Source organism: Pteropus medius, unplaced genomic scaffold (genome assembly GCF_902729225.1).
Source record: "Pteropus medius unplaced genomic scaffold, Ma_sr-lr_union100, whole genome shotgun sequence".
Classification (NCBI taxonomy): domain Eukaryota; kingdom Metazoa; phylum Chordata; class Mammalia; order Chiroptera; family Pteropodidae; genus Pteropus; species Pteropus medius.
In genome coordinates this window covers 13,822,792-13,837,677 of record NW_024342471.1, presented here as the reverse complement: position 1 = coordinate 13,837,677, position 14,886 = coordinate 13,822,792, and the positions used below count along the sequence as shown (strand labels likewise).

Genomic DNA, 14,886 nt, shown 5'->3' with positions numbered 1-14,886 from the left:
GGCATGGAGCGGGACAAGGAGATATTTGTCAGGCTAAGGAGTTCGGATTTTATTTCAAAGGCCATAGGAAGAAGGGACCAAGATTTTTTAACCTGGATTTGCATTTTAGATGTAACTATCTAGCCTAGATCAGAGTAGGGAGAGCAGAGGCAGGTAGGTGGCTAGGACAATAATTCAAGGAAAGATGGAATTGCCTGAACCGGGAGACTGGGCCCAGAGCCCAGACAAGCCCACACACATTCTCTCATGTACAGCCATAAAATCAGCTCCTTCTCTTTGGCCTGAAAAACTCAAGTCTCTCAATATATATTTTAAGTTCAATGACTTGAAGTAATGTATGAATCTTCCTGAACTGAGAGTCAAAATGCCTGCATTCAAGTCCTGTCTCTTTCATTAACTAGCTGGGTGACCTTGGGCAGGTCACTCCTCTCTGAGCCTCTATATACATATGTATGCACTGAGGGTGAGGGGTTGGTCAAAATGATCCAAAGAGCACTTCTGATATTTTGAGAATCTATGTAGGAACCAACTGTGCAGGCCAGCTGGCTCTCCCTCCTACTGATAGTCCCACTGGACCACACTCTCCAGGGCTACCACTCCCCCAGTTACAACTCAAGTCCTAGCAACTGTGATTGACCATGGCCCTTGGGTTTCTATGAACTCAAGGAGGCCTAAGACAAATTAACTGTGCCTGCCATACAGATGTGAATCTTAGAGGCGTGTAGTCCTGGCTGCATGTTAGACTGACCTTGAAAAGTTTTAAAACACCAATGCCCAAAGCCATCCTTCAAACCAGATCCCTGGGGGTGGGATCCAGAGAGCTGTACTTTCTAGGCTCTCCAGGTGACTGTATTGTATTTTTAAGGTTGAGACACTGGTTTAGAAAGATCCAGAGTCCCTAGTGCATGCCCTGCTTGTGCCCACAGACCCATCATGCCACTAGCTGTATTAGCTACTGATCACATCTGATGTCCATGGAGGCATATGATGACTGCACAAATCTCCTCTGCCGATGGAGCACAGCCACATTAAAGTCAAGAAGCTTCTGCATATAATCTTGGACTGTGGGGTCATCCCTCCTCCCCTTCCTACTTCCCCCAGCCCAAATTCTCCCACCTTCCCCAGAAGAAAAACCCTAAGCATGCCAGCAAATGTGAACAGAAGTTGGCTGGAGAGTGGGGGTGTCTGTGATCCCTATAACCCCAGCCATCATAATGATCAGAAGAGTAGCCAGTTTGTGGAAGATAAGGGACAACTGGAAAAGGTGACTTTGTGATGGGAAGAAGGAAGGGAAGCATGTTAATGCCAGTCCAATCCAGGCAGTCTGTCATCCTAATGAATGAAACAAGTCCAATAGGGTGACCAGAAGGTATCGGGTTATTATAGCTCCATTAAGCTATTTAAGCGGCAAGGAACAGCTGTGGGGAGTATGATGCAGCCTAATGAAGAGCAAACATTTGTTCATTTTCCAGCTCTGGGCGGACACACCATGTGCATGGTTCTGTGGAGACAGGCCAGTGTTTCCTTCTTTCTCTTAGTCATCAGTGAGTGATGGTGGGCAAGCAGCCTCCTGATGGGGTGTAACCATGGAGATAGGTGCTTCAGGTCACCGCAGGTGCCCCCTTTCTCTGTTCAGAGCCACCTAAGCAGAGACAGGGTAGACCTTCTGCTTCTCCCACAACTTTTATTTTCCTCAGGTGGTAAGAGGGTCACAGAACAACCCCATGCAGGAGAGCCCTGAGAGATTCTGGTCCAGCTCCTCGATCTGCAAGTGAGAGTGATTCTGGGTAGAGGCGTGGAGAAGTAGTGGCCAAATCATGAAAGGGAAAACCATGATCGTTCTCCAACTCTGGGAACTCATAATGACCAAAATAGGAATATTTGGACTCCACCTGCTCATTTCACTCCACTCCCCATGGACTAAAATAAGGAGAAAATGGGCCACTTCCAAGGGGTGGCTTAAAGGCCTCAGTAATCCATGTTGGTTTCACACTTGGAAGGTCTTCTTGCAGGAAAGAGTTCATGTAGGAGAGACAGTTAAGACAGTTAACTCAGTCTTTTCCTTTGAGTTTATCTTTATTTTTTCACTTATAATTCTCTTTGTAACCCAGCGAAACAATATTTTCTGTGTTTAACATGGAAACCCTCCCCAACCAAGTGAGCGATTTTCAGGTGGTACCATAGAAAACTCCTTTGACCAAGAGTCGAGACCCGGTTTTCAGTCAGCTCCTACATGCCGGATGCTCTGTGACAAGACTCTTCCATCTCTGGGTCTCCATTTTTATCCTCTGTGAAATGTCTGCCTACATAGCATAGACTCCTGATAGTCCAGGTTGCTTCTTTATTTGGCCGAAAATACTTATTGAGTACCTACTTTGTACCTTACACTGTTTGTAGGCACTGAAGATAGTCAGAATGCTAAATAAAGAAAATAAAGACCCTGATTAAAAGGAAGCTCATGGTCTGGCCACACCATGTAATCACAAAGCAGAACTCTAATTAAAATGCTTTATAGACATTTGAGTAAGGGCGGTTCAGGGTGAATGTAGGTGTTGGTGGTGGTGTTTATTTTTGCTTTTTGTCAGTTGTTGCTGCCAAGATCAATCAGAAGCTTCACAACAGATGAGACACTGAGTTGGAAAAAGTAGAAAAAGTCTGGGTAGAGGAAAAGCCTGTGTGACAGAGGCTTAGGAACATAAAAGAATTGAAATGTTGCAGGCTAGCTCTTAGAAGGGAAACAAAGATGCCTGCTTATGAAAAGAGAAATTAAAATGAAACTAGTTGTGGAGATAAATAAGAATTTTTCACTCGTTGCACAGTTTTCAGAGCAGAATTAACAAGCTAATAGCTATGGCCTTTGACAGTCCACCTCTTAACTCTAGCTGACTTCAGCGTCAGGGGAGAGCTGTTGACCCAGAGACAATGACCCAGAAACTCTTGCATAAAAATAGAGACAATATATGGAGGGGACTGGAAGTCTGTATCCTGGAATTGCATGCTGGGGTCCCCCAGATCATAGGCTGAGAGCTTCCCCATTCAACTATAGGCTTCTTGAAGGTAAAGATGGGGTCTTACCCATCTCTCTTCTCTGAAACATCTATAAAATAGTGCGTAAATACTAAATATAAACTTAATTGAGTTGCACATTGCTGGTGAAAAATTTTGTGACTAAAATAGTTTCATCCAGAAAAAAAAAAAAAAAAAAGACAGTATTTCTTTTAAAAAAAGATACCAACACAGAAAGACCCTCACATGTGTGGACAATATCTATAGGTGCACCAAGTGTCTGCCTTTACATTTTAGGTTGAGTCTTCCCCAAGTGTTTGCTGTTTTTATCTACCTTACTGCCTTAGACCGTGGTTCTCAAACTGTGACGTGTGTCAGAATCACCTGGAGAATTAGTAAAGAACATTAAGACATGGGCCCATTGACATTAGACAGGACCCAGGCCTCTGCATTTTACCAGATTCCCTAGGAAATTTGGATCCCTACCAAAGTTTGAGAACCACTGACCTAAAATTTGTCTTTTAAATTTTTGTAGCTTTTAATGGGGCCTTTTAAAGGGTGCTTTGTGACTCTACATGCAGACACGTGCTCAACTATTCTGCCTTGATCAAAGCTCTTGTCACAGACAAATACCTGCATCTTGCTGCAATCTGATTTTCTACTTAGCTTCCCCAGCAGAACTCATAAATTACCTTCTATTTAGTGACATGGTACGCAATAATATTTGCTCTCCTGATGCCACTGTGAGTAGACATCATTAGTCATCCTCTCCTATCTTCTCTGTCCACATTTATAATCCCTAAAGTATGTGCTTTTCAGCAGAGAAGGAGGCATTTGTTGAAAGGTTGGCCTCTGCCAGGGCCACCACTAACTCATACAGCACCTTAGAGTAAAATACCAAAAGGTACACCTGTCTCAAAATACTTGACTGTCACCTTCCAGAAAATATTCATGATATATACAGAAATCTATCACTTCTACCAAGTGTATGATTTTCCCTTAGATGTGACGCTCTGTACAGCCATCTATGGTGGCTCTTGCCATCCATCAGCTAGCCACCGTCTCCAGTAAACATAGGTGTTTACTGAGTCTGTGGACCACAATTGAGAAAAGACCTTAGGCTTCCAACAGCTCATGAAAATCTTTCTCACTCCCTGAATACTCTGTCTTACCTGTACCTAGGTGAGCAACTTTCCCCAGTTTGTGCAGGGTAGCCCCAGTTTTAAAATGAAACTCCTACATTCCAGGAACCCCTTGGGACCAAGGTACACCAGGATGAATGTTGCTAGGAGCTCCCATCTTTGGTCTTGTGACAATAAACTGAGTGTTTCTGATCAAAAAGAGGCAGAGAGTAAATTCTAGGAGTGAGCCAAGGGCCTCACTAGCATATTCTTGGGAAAGACTGGGATGGAAGAGCCTTCGAACACCTATGATGTATCAGGCACTGTGCTAGGCATGATCTCAGGTAATAACTGATCATCACAAAACTCCGTGGGGTATATTATTTTGTTATTTACATACTCTAAAATTTATTTTGGGGAGGGAGGTATACAGCTGTATTAGTTTTAGCAAATGCATAGAGTCATGTAAACTGCAACACAATCAAGATACTTAAGAGTTCCATCAGCAAAGAATTCCCCTAGGTATAGTCAACGCCTTCTCCTAACCTGAAGGGCGTATTATTGACTTAGTTTTCAGAAAAGTTAATTGAAACTTGGAGTGGTGAAATGATTTGCAGTAAAAATAATCACTTTGTCTGCCTTTTGCAAAGCCCTGCCTTTTCCCTGACTCATGCACACTGTTAGTATTTCTTGATAAGATAAACGAACAAAAGACCCAGGTGAAAATGGCACCTCCTTGGTGAAGACTGAAATCTTCCCGCTCCAGGAGAGTACAGTGATGGGCAGGGCACAGGGACATCCTAGCAGCCTGGACTAGTCATGGAAGAAGCAGGACGTTCGCTGTGTCCTGAAACATCAGCCAGGAGCTGCCCGGTCAGCATCCCCTCGGTCTGGTTTTGCTGCACCCCACGGCATGTCATATCCAGTTATCTCTAGGCATATATAGTCATGCCAGAGGGGATGAAGGGAGCCTCGTAGATGACAGGCTCTGCTGAGGATAGTGGGTGAACAGGTAAATTAAATGGACCTGGACGCCCTCAGCCTTGGATTGGAACTGAGCTGTTTCTGGAAGTTCTGTGTTCTGACAAGACATCTCACTATTTGGGGCATAACTCAAAGAGGCTTAGGTGCAAAGAAGACTGAGGGTCCAAAGAAAAATGGCAAGCTTCAGAAAAACCTCTTGTATCTCAGTAGGACCAAACCAACAGGTAGGAGAAGGAGCCAGCCCAGCATGGATCAGGGAAAATCTTCAGTTCTAGCAGGAAACTAAATTAAGTGGGAAAATGGAGGTAGGTTGCACAGTCACAGCAGGGCATAAGAGCCTTTGACTATGGCCATGCAGTCTGAGTGCCCCCTGGCTCCAGGGGGCCTCAGCTCTGTGGCTGGGAGGGTGGAAGGATGGGTGGGTGGGTTGCAACCATAGGGAGAGTTAGTCTGAGGCAGGCACTGGAGGACAATTTTATCCTCCAGTCTATAAAGCCTATCAATAAGGATGAAGGGAGGATTCAAGAGACAAGCACTCTTAGACATTTGCCATGATGCTGGCACTGGCTCAGCGCACCTCCCCCCAACCAAATCTTAAAAAAAAAAAAAAAAAAAAAAAAAAAGTCTGAATTATTTCCATTGACTTAGAACAAAACTCTCATTCTGGGCTGTTATCCAGAAGATCTCCATCAAGTGCCACCCCCTCCCCAGTCACATGTCACTCTCTCGCTCTTACCCTCTCTGCTCTGCAGGACTTCTCTTCAAGTTCTAGAATACACCAAGCTCATTCTGTCTCGGGGCCTCAGCACTCGCTGTCCCTCAGCCTGGAACATTCTTCTCCCGCCCTTACCATGGCCGGCGTCTGCTCATCACTTAGTTTTCAGCTCACACGTGTCAACGAGGGGCCAGTGGGAACACATGTGGAATTGACCGAGCTGGGTTAGGAACCGAGGGACATTGCAGGAAGAGGATGTTAGAAGGGACACATGGGATGTGGGCTGCGTTAGGCGACTTTGGGCTTTGTTCTGGATTGGAAGTGGTATGATTGGGTACCTCAATAAATCTTAACTATGAGAAGAAAACACGAGATAGAGGCTAACGCTGTAACTAGCAAAGAGGCAGCGGTCACTCATATTAGCCGGGATAAGGGGATGTTTGGTCTTTTTTTCTTTGGCTTGGACAATGTTCATATATTTGTCTGTGTTTAGATATGACTACAGAGTGGTTATGTTTTTGTCTTGCTCCATCCTAGTCTGAGAGCGGCCTTCTTCGACGTTGGCCTTCTGTGAAATTGTTTATGTTCAACAGGAAAGCACCAAGGTCCAGCTGTGAGGGCTATGTCAGCTCCCAGAAGTCAAGGGGGCTGCTTTTTTCCTTCTTGAATGTCACCTTTTCAAAGCATCCTGCCCAACCTACCCTATCTAAAGCAGTCCCTTGTCCCTAGTCACTGTCTATTCCAACACCCTCTTTATGGCCATCACAGCTCTCATTATAAACAAGTACCTCGTTTGTTTATTTCTTGTCTGCACTTTCCCACAACCAGAACATAAAGTTCATGAGACCGTCTGCCATACCCATTGCCAGTATTTCTAGGACCTCGCACAGTGCCCAGCACCCAGACAGTCACTGTGGATGGAAGCGAGGTGGGGAGGAGAAGCAGACTCATTCAGTACGTCATTTCCTGTTTCTGGACCTCACTTTACTGATCTGGAAAATGAGGCAATAATTTTCTCAAAAGATCCTTCTAGGTCTGACTTTCGAGGATTCTATGACTACCTCGGCTCAGACCTCCAGGCATGAGGACATCCCCAAATGCATCTTTTAGGACTGAAAAAAAAAATAATAATTACTTTAGAAAAGCAGTACTGTGGAAGAGCAGGAAACGTTTCCACACTCAGAGAAAGGGGTGAAAATAGAGCTCAACACTCTAAGGAGAAGAGAACGAGAAAAGGAAAGCGGAGATTGATAATGGATGGATATAACGAGATGGCAATTTTGGTTTCAAAGGAGTGTGATTAGCTCCTAATGACTGCCACCATTCCCTGGTCAATCTACTGTAACTAGCCACTAATGTAAAAATAATGCCCCTCGGCTCGGCTGGCTCACTTTGAAGATGGAGATGACTTTCTCTTTTATACTTTTACCCCCTCCTATTTTTTTTTCCTTCAAGAGATGATCCCCTGTGAGATTGCAGCTCCCTAAAAAGGGAAATGGATGTGTGATCAAAGTCTGCAAATTAAGGGGTCATTACCGCTCCCTCCTGGGTAGAGGCTCTGTTTGTTAGGTCTCTTCTGCCTTCGTCACCATCTTCATAGCTCCCAGGCAAATATTTAGTCCTTCATCCCCCCACCCCCACCCCACGGTGGGGGACAGAGGCTCCGAGGGTAGGGGCAAGGGCCTGCGTGGTTTCCCACAGAGAAGTGGCATTCATGACAATTGTACTGTTTAGTTTAAGACTTTTTTTCAAAAGATAGCTGCATGCTGGGTACATCCTGAAGGACATGGCCTGGATGTTGAGAGGACTCCCAACTGTGCCATTTAAGGACTCTGGGGGTGGGCAGGAACCTTCATCAAATCTCTACAGTGTCCCAGTACAGAGGGTACATGCTTATTCTGCAGGGCCCCACTGAGTAGGGCAAAGGTAAGGTATATAGAGGCAGAGTAAACAAAAAACTGTCCAGGGAGGTTTGTCCAAAAGTGAGACTGGACGCTTTATGGTGTAGTGAGCTCTCTGTCACTGAGGGTATCCAAGTAGCAGATGCTATGGATAAGCTTATCAGCTGCCTAAAAGGCCCTTGTGGAACACAACTAGATAATTTTCAAGGTCACTTCTACCTCTGAGATTTCAGGATCCTTGCCATCTCTATGCACAGAAGCCACCTTGCCCACTAATTTTTTCATCTATCTATCCGTCCATTCATTTATTCAAAAGGGGTGATTCAAGCACATATGAAGTACGAAGCCATTATTGGGTTCTGGAGGGACAGATGTGAATAAGATGCTACCTTTTCCCTGTAGGAGCCCATTACCAAGTTGGGAGACAAGACATTCAAATTATTAGATGTAGAAAAGTCCATCTAATAATAGAAGAAGCAACTGACCAGCTGGGGACACGGTGGGATGGTGGGAGGGTGAGTGGGGAAGGTTTTACAAAAGAGAGGATGCTTGAACTGGGTGTTGAAGGATGTGTAGGAGTTTACCAGGTAGTGTCAGGTGGAAGAGCATTTCAGACAGGGGAACAACATGTATGAACTCAGTCTCAGAAGTCTGAAGCACCCGAAATTGCATTTTAGTTCCTTATCATTAGAATATTAATATAAGAACACGAAACAAAGCTGCAGGGGTATGCGGGGTGAGGTCATTAATGAAAGATTTTGGGATTTATCCTGAAGACAATGGCAAAGGGAGTAACTGGGTCCTATTCCCATTGTAGAAAGATCTCTCTGATTACAGTGGAAAATGGATTGGAGGGGACAAAACCAAAGCAAGAGAAACCAGTGAGGAGACTCGTGGGAAAGTATTTCTTCAGGTAAATTCACTCTTTGCAAGAATCATGGCTGCACATTAGACTCACCCAGGGAGCTTTAAACACTACCAACACTTGTGTCTCATCTCCAGAAAGTCTGATTTAATTGATCTGGGGTAGGGCCATGGCTTTGGCAGTTTTAAAGCTTCCCCAGATGATTCTTATGTGCCACCATAACAAAACCTTAAGTGAACTGTAACCTGAACCCTGGCGCATAGTAGGTACTCAGCAGATTTTTTTTTTTTCCTCAAAAAAAGTAGTATGAAATCAGAGTGTCCTTGTTCTTGGCTTCGTAGCACCTTGGGGTGGATATAACTGGAAGGATAGTTGGCTTTTATCGCAGAGGGTTTCAGGTAGAAAATTCACCCCAGAATATTAGCTTAAACATCGAGAATTCCAATGCTACTGCTGAGACAAGCACACCCCACCCTTGCAGAGAGCCAGGAATGTGTAGACCTGACGAGTCGCCTGAAATGGCTGGAGCTACCCAGCTGCGTGGGGGGATGAGCGCAGAGGCTGGAATCTGGGTTCTAAGAGTTATATGCAAAAGCAAGAACCAGTCGTTTATAATAAGGAGCAAGAAGAGGCGAAGGAGGAAGAGGAAGAGGGGAAGAAGGGAAGACAAGCCCTCCGCTTGTAAAATGAGCGCTTACCTATCTCCATAGCGCCTTTGTGACGCTCAGGTTTAGGGCAGGGATTGGTGCCCAGAGCCTGACTGCTGTTTTGCTTCTCCCCTAGGATGCCTGTCTAAGGGTTTCTGAAACACAAAGAACAAAATCCTTATCCATTGGTAGCGGGGAAGGCATTCTATTGCCCCAGTCTAAAACCCTAGGGACACTAAGTTGGAGAACATGGCTTAGCTCAGGAAGCCCAATCAAGGACCTCTCACCACTTCTCCATCTGATCCGGAATGGCTAGGTAGCAGAATGGGTACCAATTCTACCTACCCAACCACTACATAGTTGAGGGTTGTGGTCATGCTTCTAGAACGAAGGTCGGCAAACTATAGCCATAGATTAAATCCAACACCTGTTTTTGTAAGTAAAGTTTCTTTAGATCAGAACCACGCCCGTTTGTTTGCGTTATGTCTGTAACTGCTTTCACTCTACAACAGTGGAGTTGAGTAGAAGTAGTTAGAACACAGACTATATGGCCTACAAAGCCCAAACTGCCTACTATCTGGCCCATTATAGAAAACCTTTGCCAACCTCTAGATTAAGACCCACCCAAGCTGGCCTAACACATGGGAGACTGGAAGCAAAAAAGGGTAATTGTGCGTGGGCTGGGTTTTTAATAAACAGTGGTCCTGCCCGCCTGTCAGACATAGCCCACTGAATGGCTGAATTTCTGACCAATCAAGTTACAGATTCCTCCTTGCTTAGGATGGATGTGACAAAGAATAGATGGGCAAAGGCAAGGCTGGTGTATTAAGATGAGCGGAAGTTCCTTTCCCCTGCACTGATGACAGGGAGCTGCATAGACTAAAGATGTTGCAGATTCGGAAGCAGTGAAGGGCCATGAGCAGGAAGGGCCACGAGCAGGACATTCAGCCCATTCTACCGGAAGCAGGGTGGGAACAAGCATCAAAATGTGGCCTGACCTTCGTGCTTCTGCAGCTTTCCCAAAGCGATTCCTGCTCCCTTAGATACCCATCTTCCTTCTCTTTGAGGTAACTGACTATACCTCCCCTGTGCTTCCATAGCGCTTGGTTCATAACTCTGTTAAATCATTCCACATGGTTGTTTCTCTGTCTCTTCTTACACTGATGACTCCCATGTCTTCTTTCCTCTAAACTCTGACTCTGAAGCTCTATACCCAACGTCCTAACTCAACAACTCAGCTTGAATGTTGAAGTCACCTCGGACACAGCTGCTGCTGCTGCCGCTGTTCTTATTGTTTCGAACACATTAAGAAGCACACAGTCCTCAACAAGTGCTGAAACACAACACTTAATTCCTACCTCCCCAATCTTGTTTCTCCTCCATCTGTTTCTTCTTCATCTCGATAAACGACATGACTCTCCACTCAGTTCTTCAAGCCAATGGTCTGAGCATCAGCCTTCATCCCTCTTGCGTAGATGTGTTGGTGCCCTGCCTACATTCCCTCCACACTCATTGTTCCCACGCATGCCCACCCAATGCCTGCCTCCCAGAAGCACCTATGACTTTTTGCCTGAAGACTTCTTCGATATAAAAGAATATGCGTGCTTTGCCTGGCAGAGTGTCAAGGGAGTTTCTAAGAGTTGTCTTCAACCAGTGATAGATGTAAATTGGTGGATAAACTCTCCGACTCCCTTCTCTCTCTGGTGAGACAACTCTAAGGCATGAAGTGGGCCCACGGGATTAAGCCCGAGGCGCACGCCGTGGTGACCTGCTCGTTGAAGAAGCCTGCGTCGACTTCCCTCCCGTGATGGTCTCACTTCCCCCACTGTCCTACCCTTGCTCCTTAGCACTGCCTCCCAAATCAAATCCCGTCCTCAGATCCTTGTTTCTTCCAAAAGCAGTGCATCTGCTTCCAAGGGAACCAAAATCTACGCATTTGACTGAAAATAATCACTTCTCACTCCCTCCACTTCCACCATCCTTGTACAAGGGCCCAAGGTAGCATCGTCTCTTACCTGGACTACGGCAGCTTCCTAACTGATCTTCCTGCTTCCTCTCGAGGCATCCTAGAACCTGCATTCCATACATGAGCCAGAATGCGCTTTGTAAGACATAAATCAGATGGTATCTCTACTGCACAGAACCCTCCAGTGGTTTCCCATCACACTTAGAATCTAACACTCCACTGTTACCAGTGACCGTGATGCCTCATCTAGTCTGAGCTATGCCAGCCTCACCAGATGCTTCTGAAACTACTCTCCCCTGCCTTATTCTTGAATGTGGTTATACGTTACCACCTTTGCCATCTGTTATTCCTTGTGCCTGGAAAGCACTTCCTGCATTTCTTGGTATGAGTGGCTTCTTCACATCATTAAGGAATTAGCTTGAATGTTACCTTTCAGAGATGCTCTCCCAGACTGTGTAATCCGAAATAATTCTCATCCTTCATCACTATCTCTTTATCCTGCTTTATTTTCTCCATAACATTTTCTACTATCTAGAATTATATATGTTTTCTTGTCCATTTGCTACATCTTCCACATGGCTGGAAGCTCAAGCGAGACTTTGTCTATTTTTCTGTGTCCTGAGTACTTAGAACAATGTCAAACACATATTAGAGAGTCAATAAATATATGTTGCGTGAATGAATGAATGAACGAATGAATGACTACACTACTGAACCAGATTTGGGCTCATGATACACAAAAGGCATCAATAGCATTTGAGAATGAAGGTGTAAATAAGGCCATGGCGGGGGACAGTCTATGTTCTCCCCAGGCCCCATGCAAGAACACGCAGCCCTTTATGCTGAGTGACCCATCACAGCAGGTGTCATTTCCCCTGCTGGCTCATCTTCGCCTGGATAGAGCACCTATCTCAGGCCATTCTAACCACTCTGTCCTTTCTTTTTTAGGCCTTACCGGAGGGGCAGACAGCTTCGTGGGACACAGCCAAAGAGGATGAAAACCGCAATAAGAATCGATATGGAAACATCATATCCTGTAGGTGCCCTTCTGGGAGGGCTTCAGGCTTTGGGAAAAGAGGAAAGACAGCTATTACTATTATTTACCCAGAATTTGTCATCAAATAATCCTTGATGTTCCAACTTTGGGTCCATATGCCAAGATGGGAGCTGTATTTCAGTCTCCGTGTCATCCCTGGCCTGGATGACAGAGCATGGCTAATCTCAGGCACAGGGGGCAGGTGGGGAGCTGGGTCCAAGCAGAAGACAGCCAGCCTCTGAAAGCTAGGTCTTGCCTAGCATTGCTTGCTCAAGAATTCCTCAGGATTGGGAAGAAGCTCTTATATTCCCAGCAGTCCCTCCGATGCAGTTTACCATGTTGGCAGTGACTTGGAGTGGGGAGCAAGATCCAGCCCATGAGAGAGGGGCTGAGAACACTCTAAACAAGAGAATGATGCCACTCAAAGAAGGTAGGATCCCAAGGAAGGATTGATGCTCAGAAGGAGCCACAAACTCTGGCCTAAGCCTCAAGGTTTAGGGAATAGCCAGCTCAGGGCTCAGAGGAGCCCAAGGCTACTCTAGTGATGCCAGAGGCAGGGTTTCGGGCATCTGCCAGACCTTACTATTGGGGCAGAGGCCCTAAGGTGAGTGCCTGCCATTCAGGGCCTGCACCGGAACAGGCATTTGGTGATGCTGAGCCTGCGGGAGGAACGTGTGTTTTGTGCAGAGCTAGGGGAAGCATGGAAGGACATTGCCTCTTGCTCATCCATGAGTTTTAGCAATCTCTGATGTGTGATTTAATGAAGGCAGCGGTGCAGAGGAGTGAGAGCCCTCTGAAATCAAACCGTCTAGGCTTCTATCCCAGCTGTGGGGCCCTGGGAAAGTTACCTGACCTCTATAAGCTTCACTTTCTTCACCTTTAAAATGATGAAAATAAGGTTGTTGAAAAAAAAATACATAAAACTCTTGACACAGTGCCTGGGCACCATTGCCACACTTAGCCATAGGGTTAACTTTCGCTGAGTCACTGGTAAGCAGTGTGGATATCTCATTTCACCATGTTCTAAGCAGAATTCACTGAATATCTATGTGCAGCCATGGAATAAGCCAGTTAAGGGAGGAATACATGATCAGATGCCCATTTTGGAAAGATGATCGGGAAGGTGGATTAGATTGGGAGAAGCTGGAGGCAGAGGGACCGATCGGAAGGCTCCTGTAATGGTCCCAGAAAGGGATGATGAGGCTTGAACAAAATCAATGCAATGCTTTTGTGTAACTGGTACGCAGTATTGAGTTCAGCGGGGAGGGAGAGAGAAGGACTGCCATATAACGAAATACCACGCACTGGTCACACGCGAGTATTGTCACTGCCAAATACTGGTGAGTACAGGCTTCGAAGCAACATGATGCAGAGAGGACAGAGTTACCTCATACAAGATGCTGAATACATATTCTCACGAGAAGAGGCATCTACAAAAGCCTCTGTCTGCCACAGTGTAGCCAACCTGCACCTTTTGACATCTCACCAATTGGGCGCATAGCATTCCTTGGTCTCAGCTCTCAGAGTAACCCAATTCAGCCAAAAAAAAAAAAAAAAAAAAAAACAGGAAGGAAAAAAAAAGATTGTGGATAACAAATTATTTCTAGCACAGCTCAGTGCTTTGTTTTGTTTAAATGTCTAGACATTGCCTAAGAAAAAGCTTGGAGGAAGAAAGCATAAGATCCAGGCAGCTTGTAAAGGAAGAAAAGAAGCAGACGTTTTAGCTTAGCTGCTTCCTGTTCTGATTTAGGAATGGGCTATGAATGGTAGAACTAATCAGAAAACATTTATAATTTGTCTCTTAGAAGATAGTAATGCAGACAGCAAGATTCCTTGCAAGGGAAGATATTCAAACAATGACATGTGTATTAAGACCCATGGTTCATGGGCCTCCTCAGAGCCAGGCCTGTGCTGGGCACCGGGACACTCAGTCTCTGCTTCCGGGGGGCTTCCTTTCTGGGCTCAGGTGATTGCTCACTCTGATTATCCTCTGCTCAAGGAACCTTCCCTAAAATATCTGGTCACTTGCCTGTTCTCCCATATCAGATTGTAAGTTCAGATAGGGTCACTAAATTCTAGGCTGTGAAACCTTGCGTGATCACTCTAAGCCCTAGTCTTAGCTCTGTAAAATGGGTATAAGTATGTCTTCCTACTAGAAGTGGCGTCCAGATAAAAAAAAAAATAAATGACTAGAGAACAGTGAAGAGACCCTGCCTGCCTGAGAGACAGAGATATTCAGGCTGGGCCAGGTAACTGTGCAAAGCCTATGGGGACCGAGGGTGAGAAGCCAAGCCAAGCTATACATCTCTCCAGACCTCATCATTCATCCACTGCTCTCAGCACCTTGGCCCAAGCTATCAGCTCTCACCTGGGCTTGGCCCAGCCTCCTTCTTGGTTGCTCCACATCTAACTTGGCCCCCAACTTTCTACCTCTCTGATCTCTGACAGAAGCCGGAGAGACCTCCTCAAACATGAATTGGACCATGTCATCTTCTGATGAAAACTCTTCCAATGTTTTCCCTTGGCCCTTGAATGCTCCTTATCCAAAGTCTCTTAGCTGCCTCTCCAGTCTCATTTCCCTCTCCATGATGATCTTCTTGATTAAGGCACACTGGCCTTCCTTCAGTCCCTTGAGCTTTCCGTGC

General features: G+C 45.6%; 1 protein-coding gene across 2 annotated transcripts in view; it reads left to right on the top strand.

The window, feature by feature from the left end:
* The window catches only part of PTPRT (protein tyrosine phosphatase receptor type T), a 937,324-nt gene that overhangs the window by 861,063 nt on the left and 61,375 nt on the right, over positions 1-14,886 (top strand). For both annotated transcript variants that reach the window (XM_039864357.1, XM_039864356.1), the window contains one exon: positions 12,154-12,241. In XM_039864357.1, the coding sequence (XP_039720291.1) occupies positions 12,154-12,241 (88 nt within the window). The remainder of the gene's footprint in view (positions 1-12,153; positions 12,242-14,886) is intronic.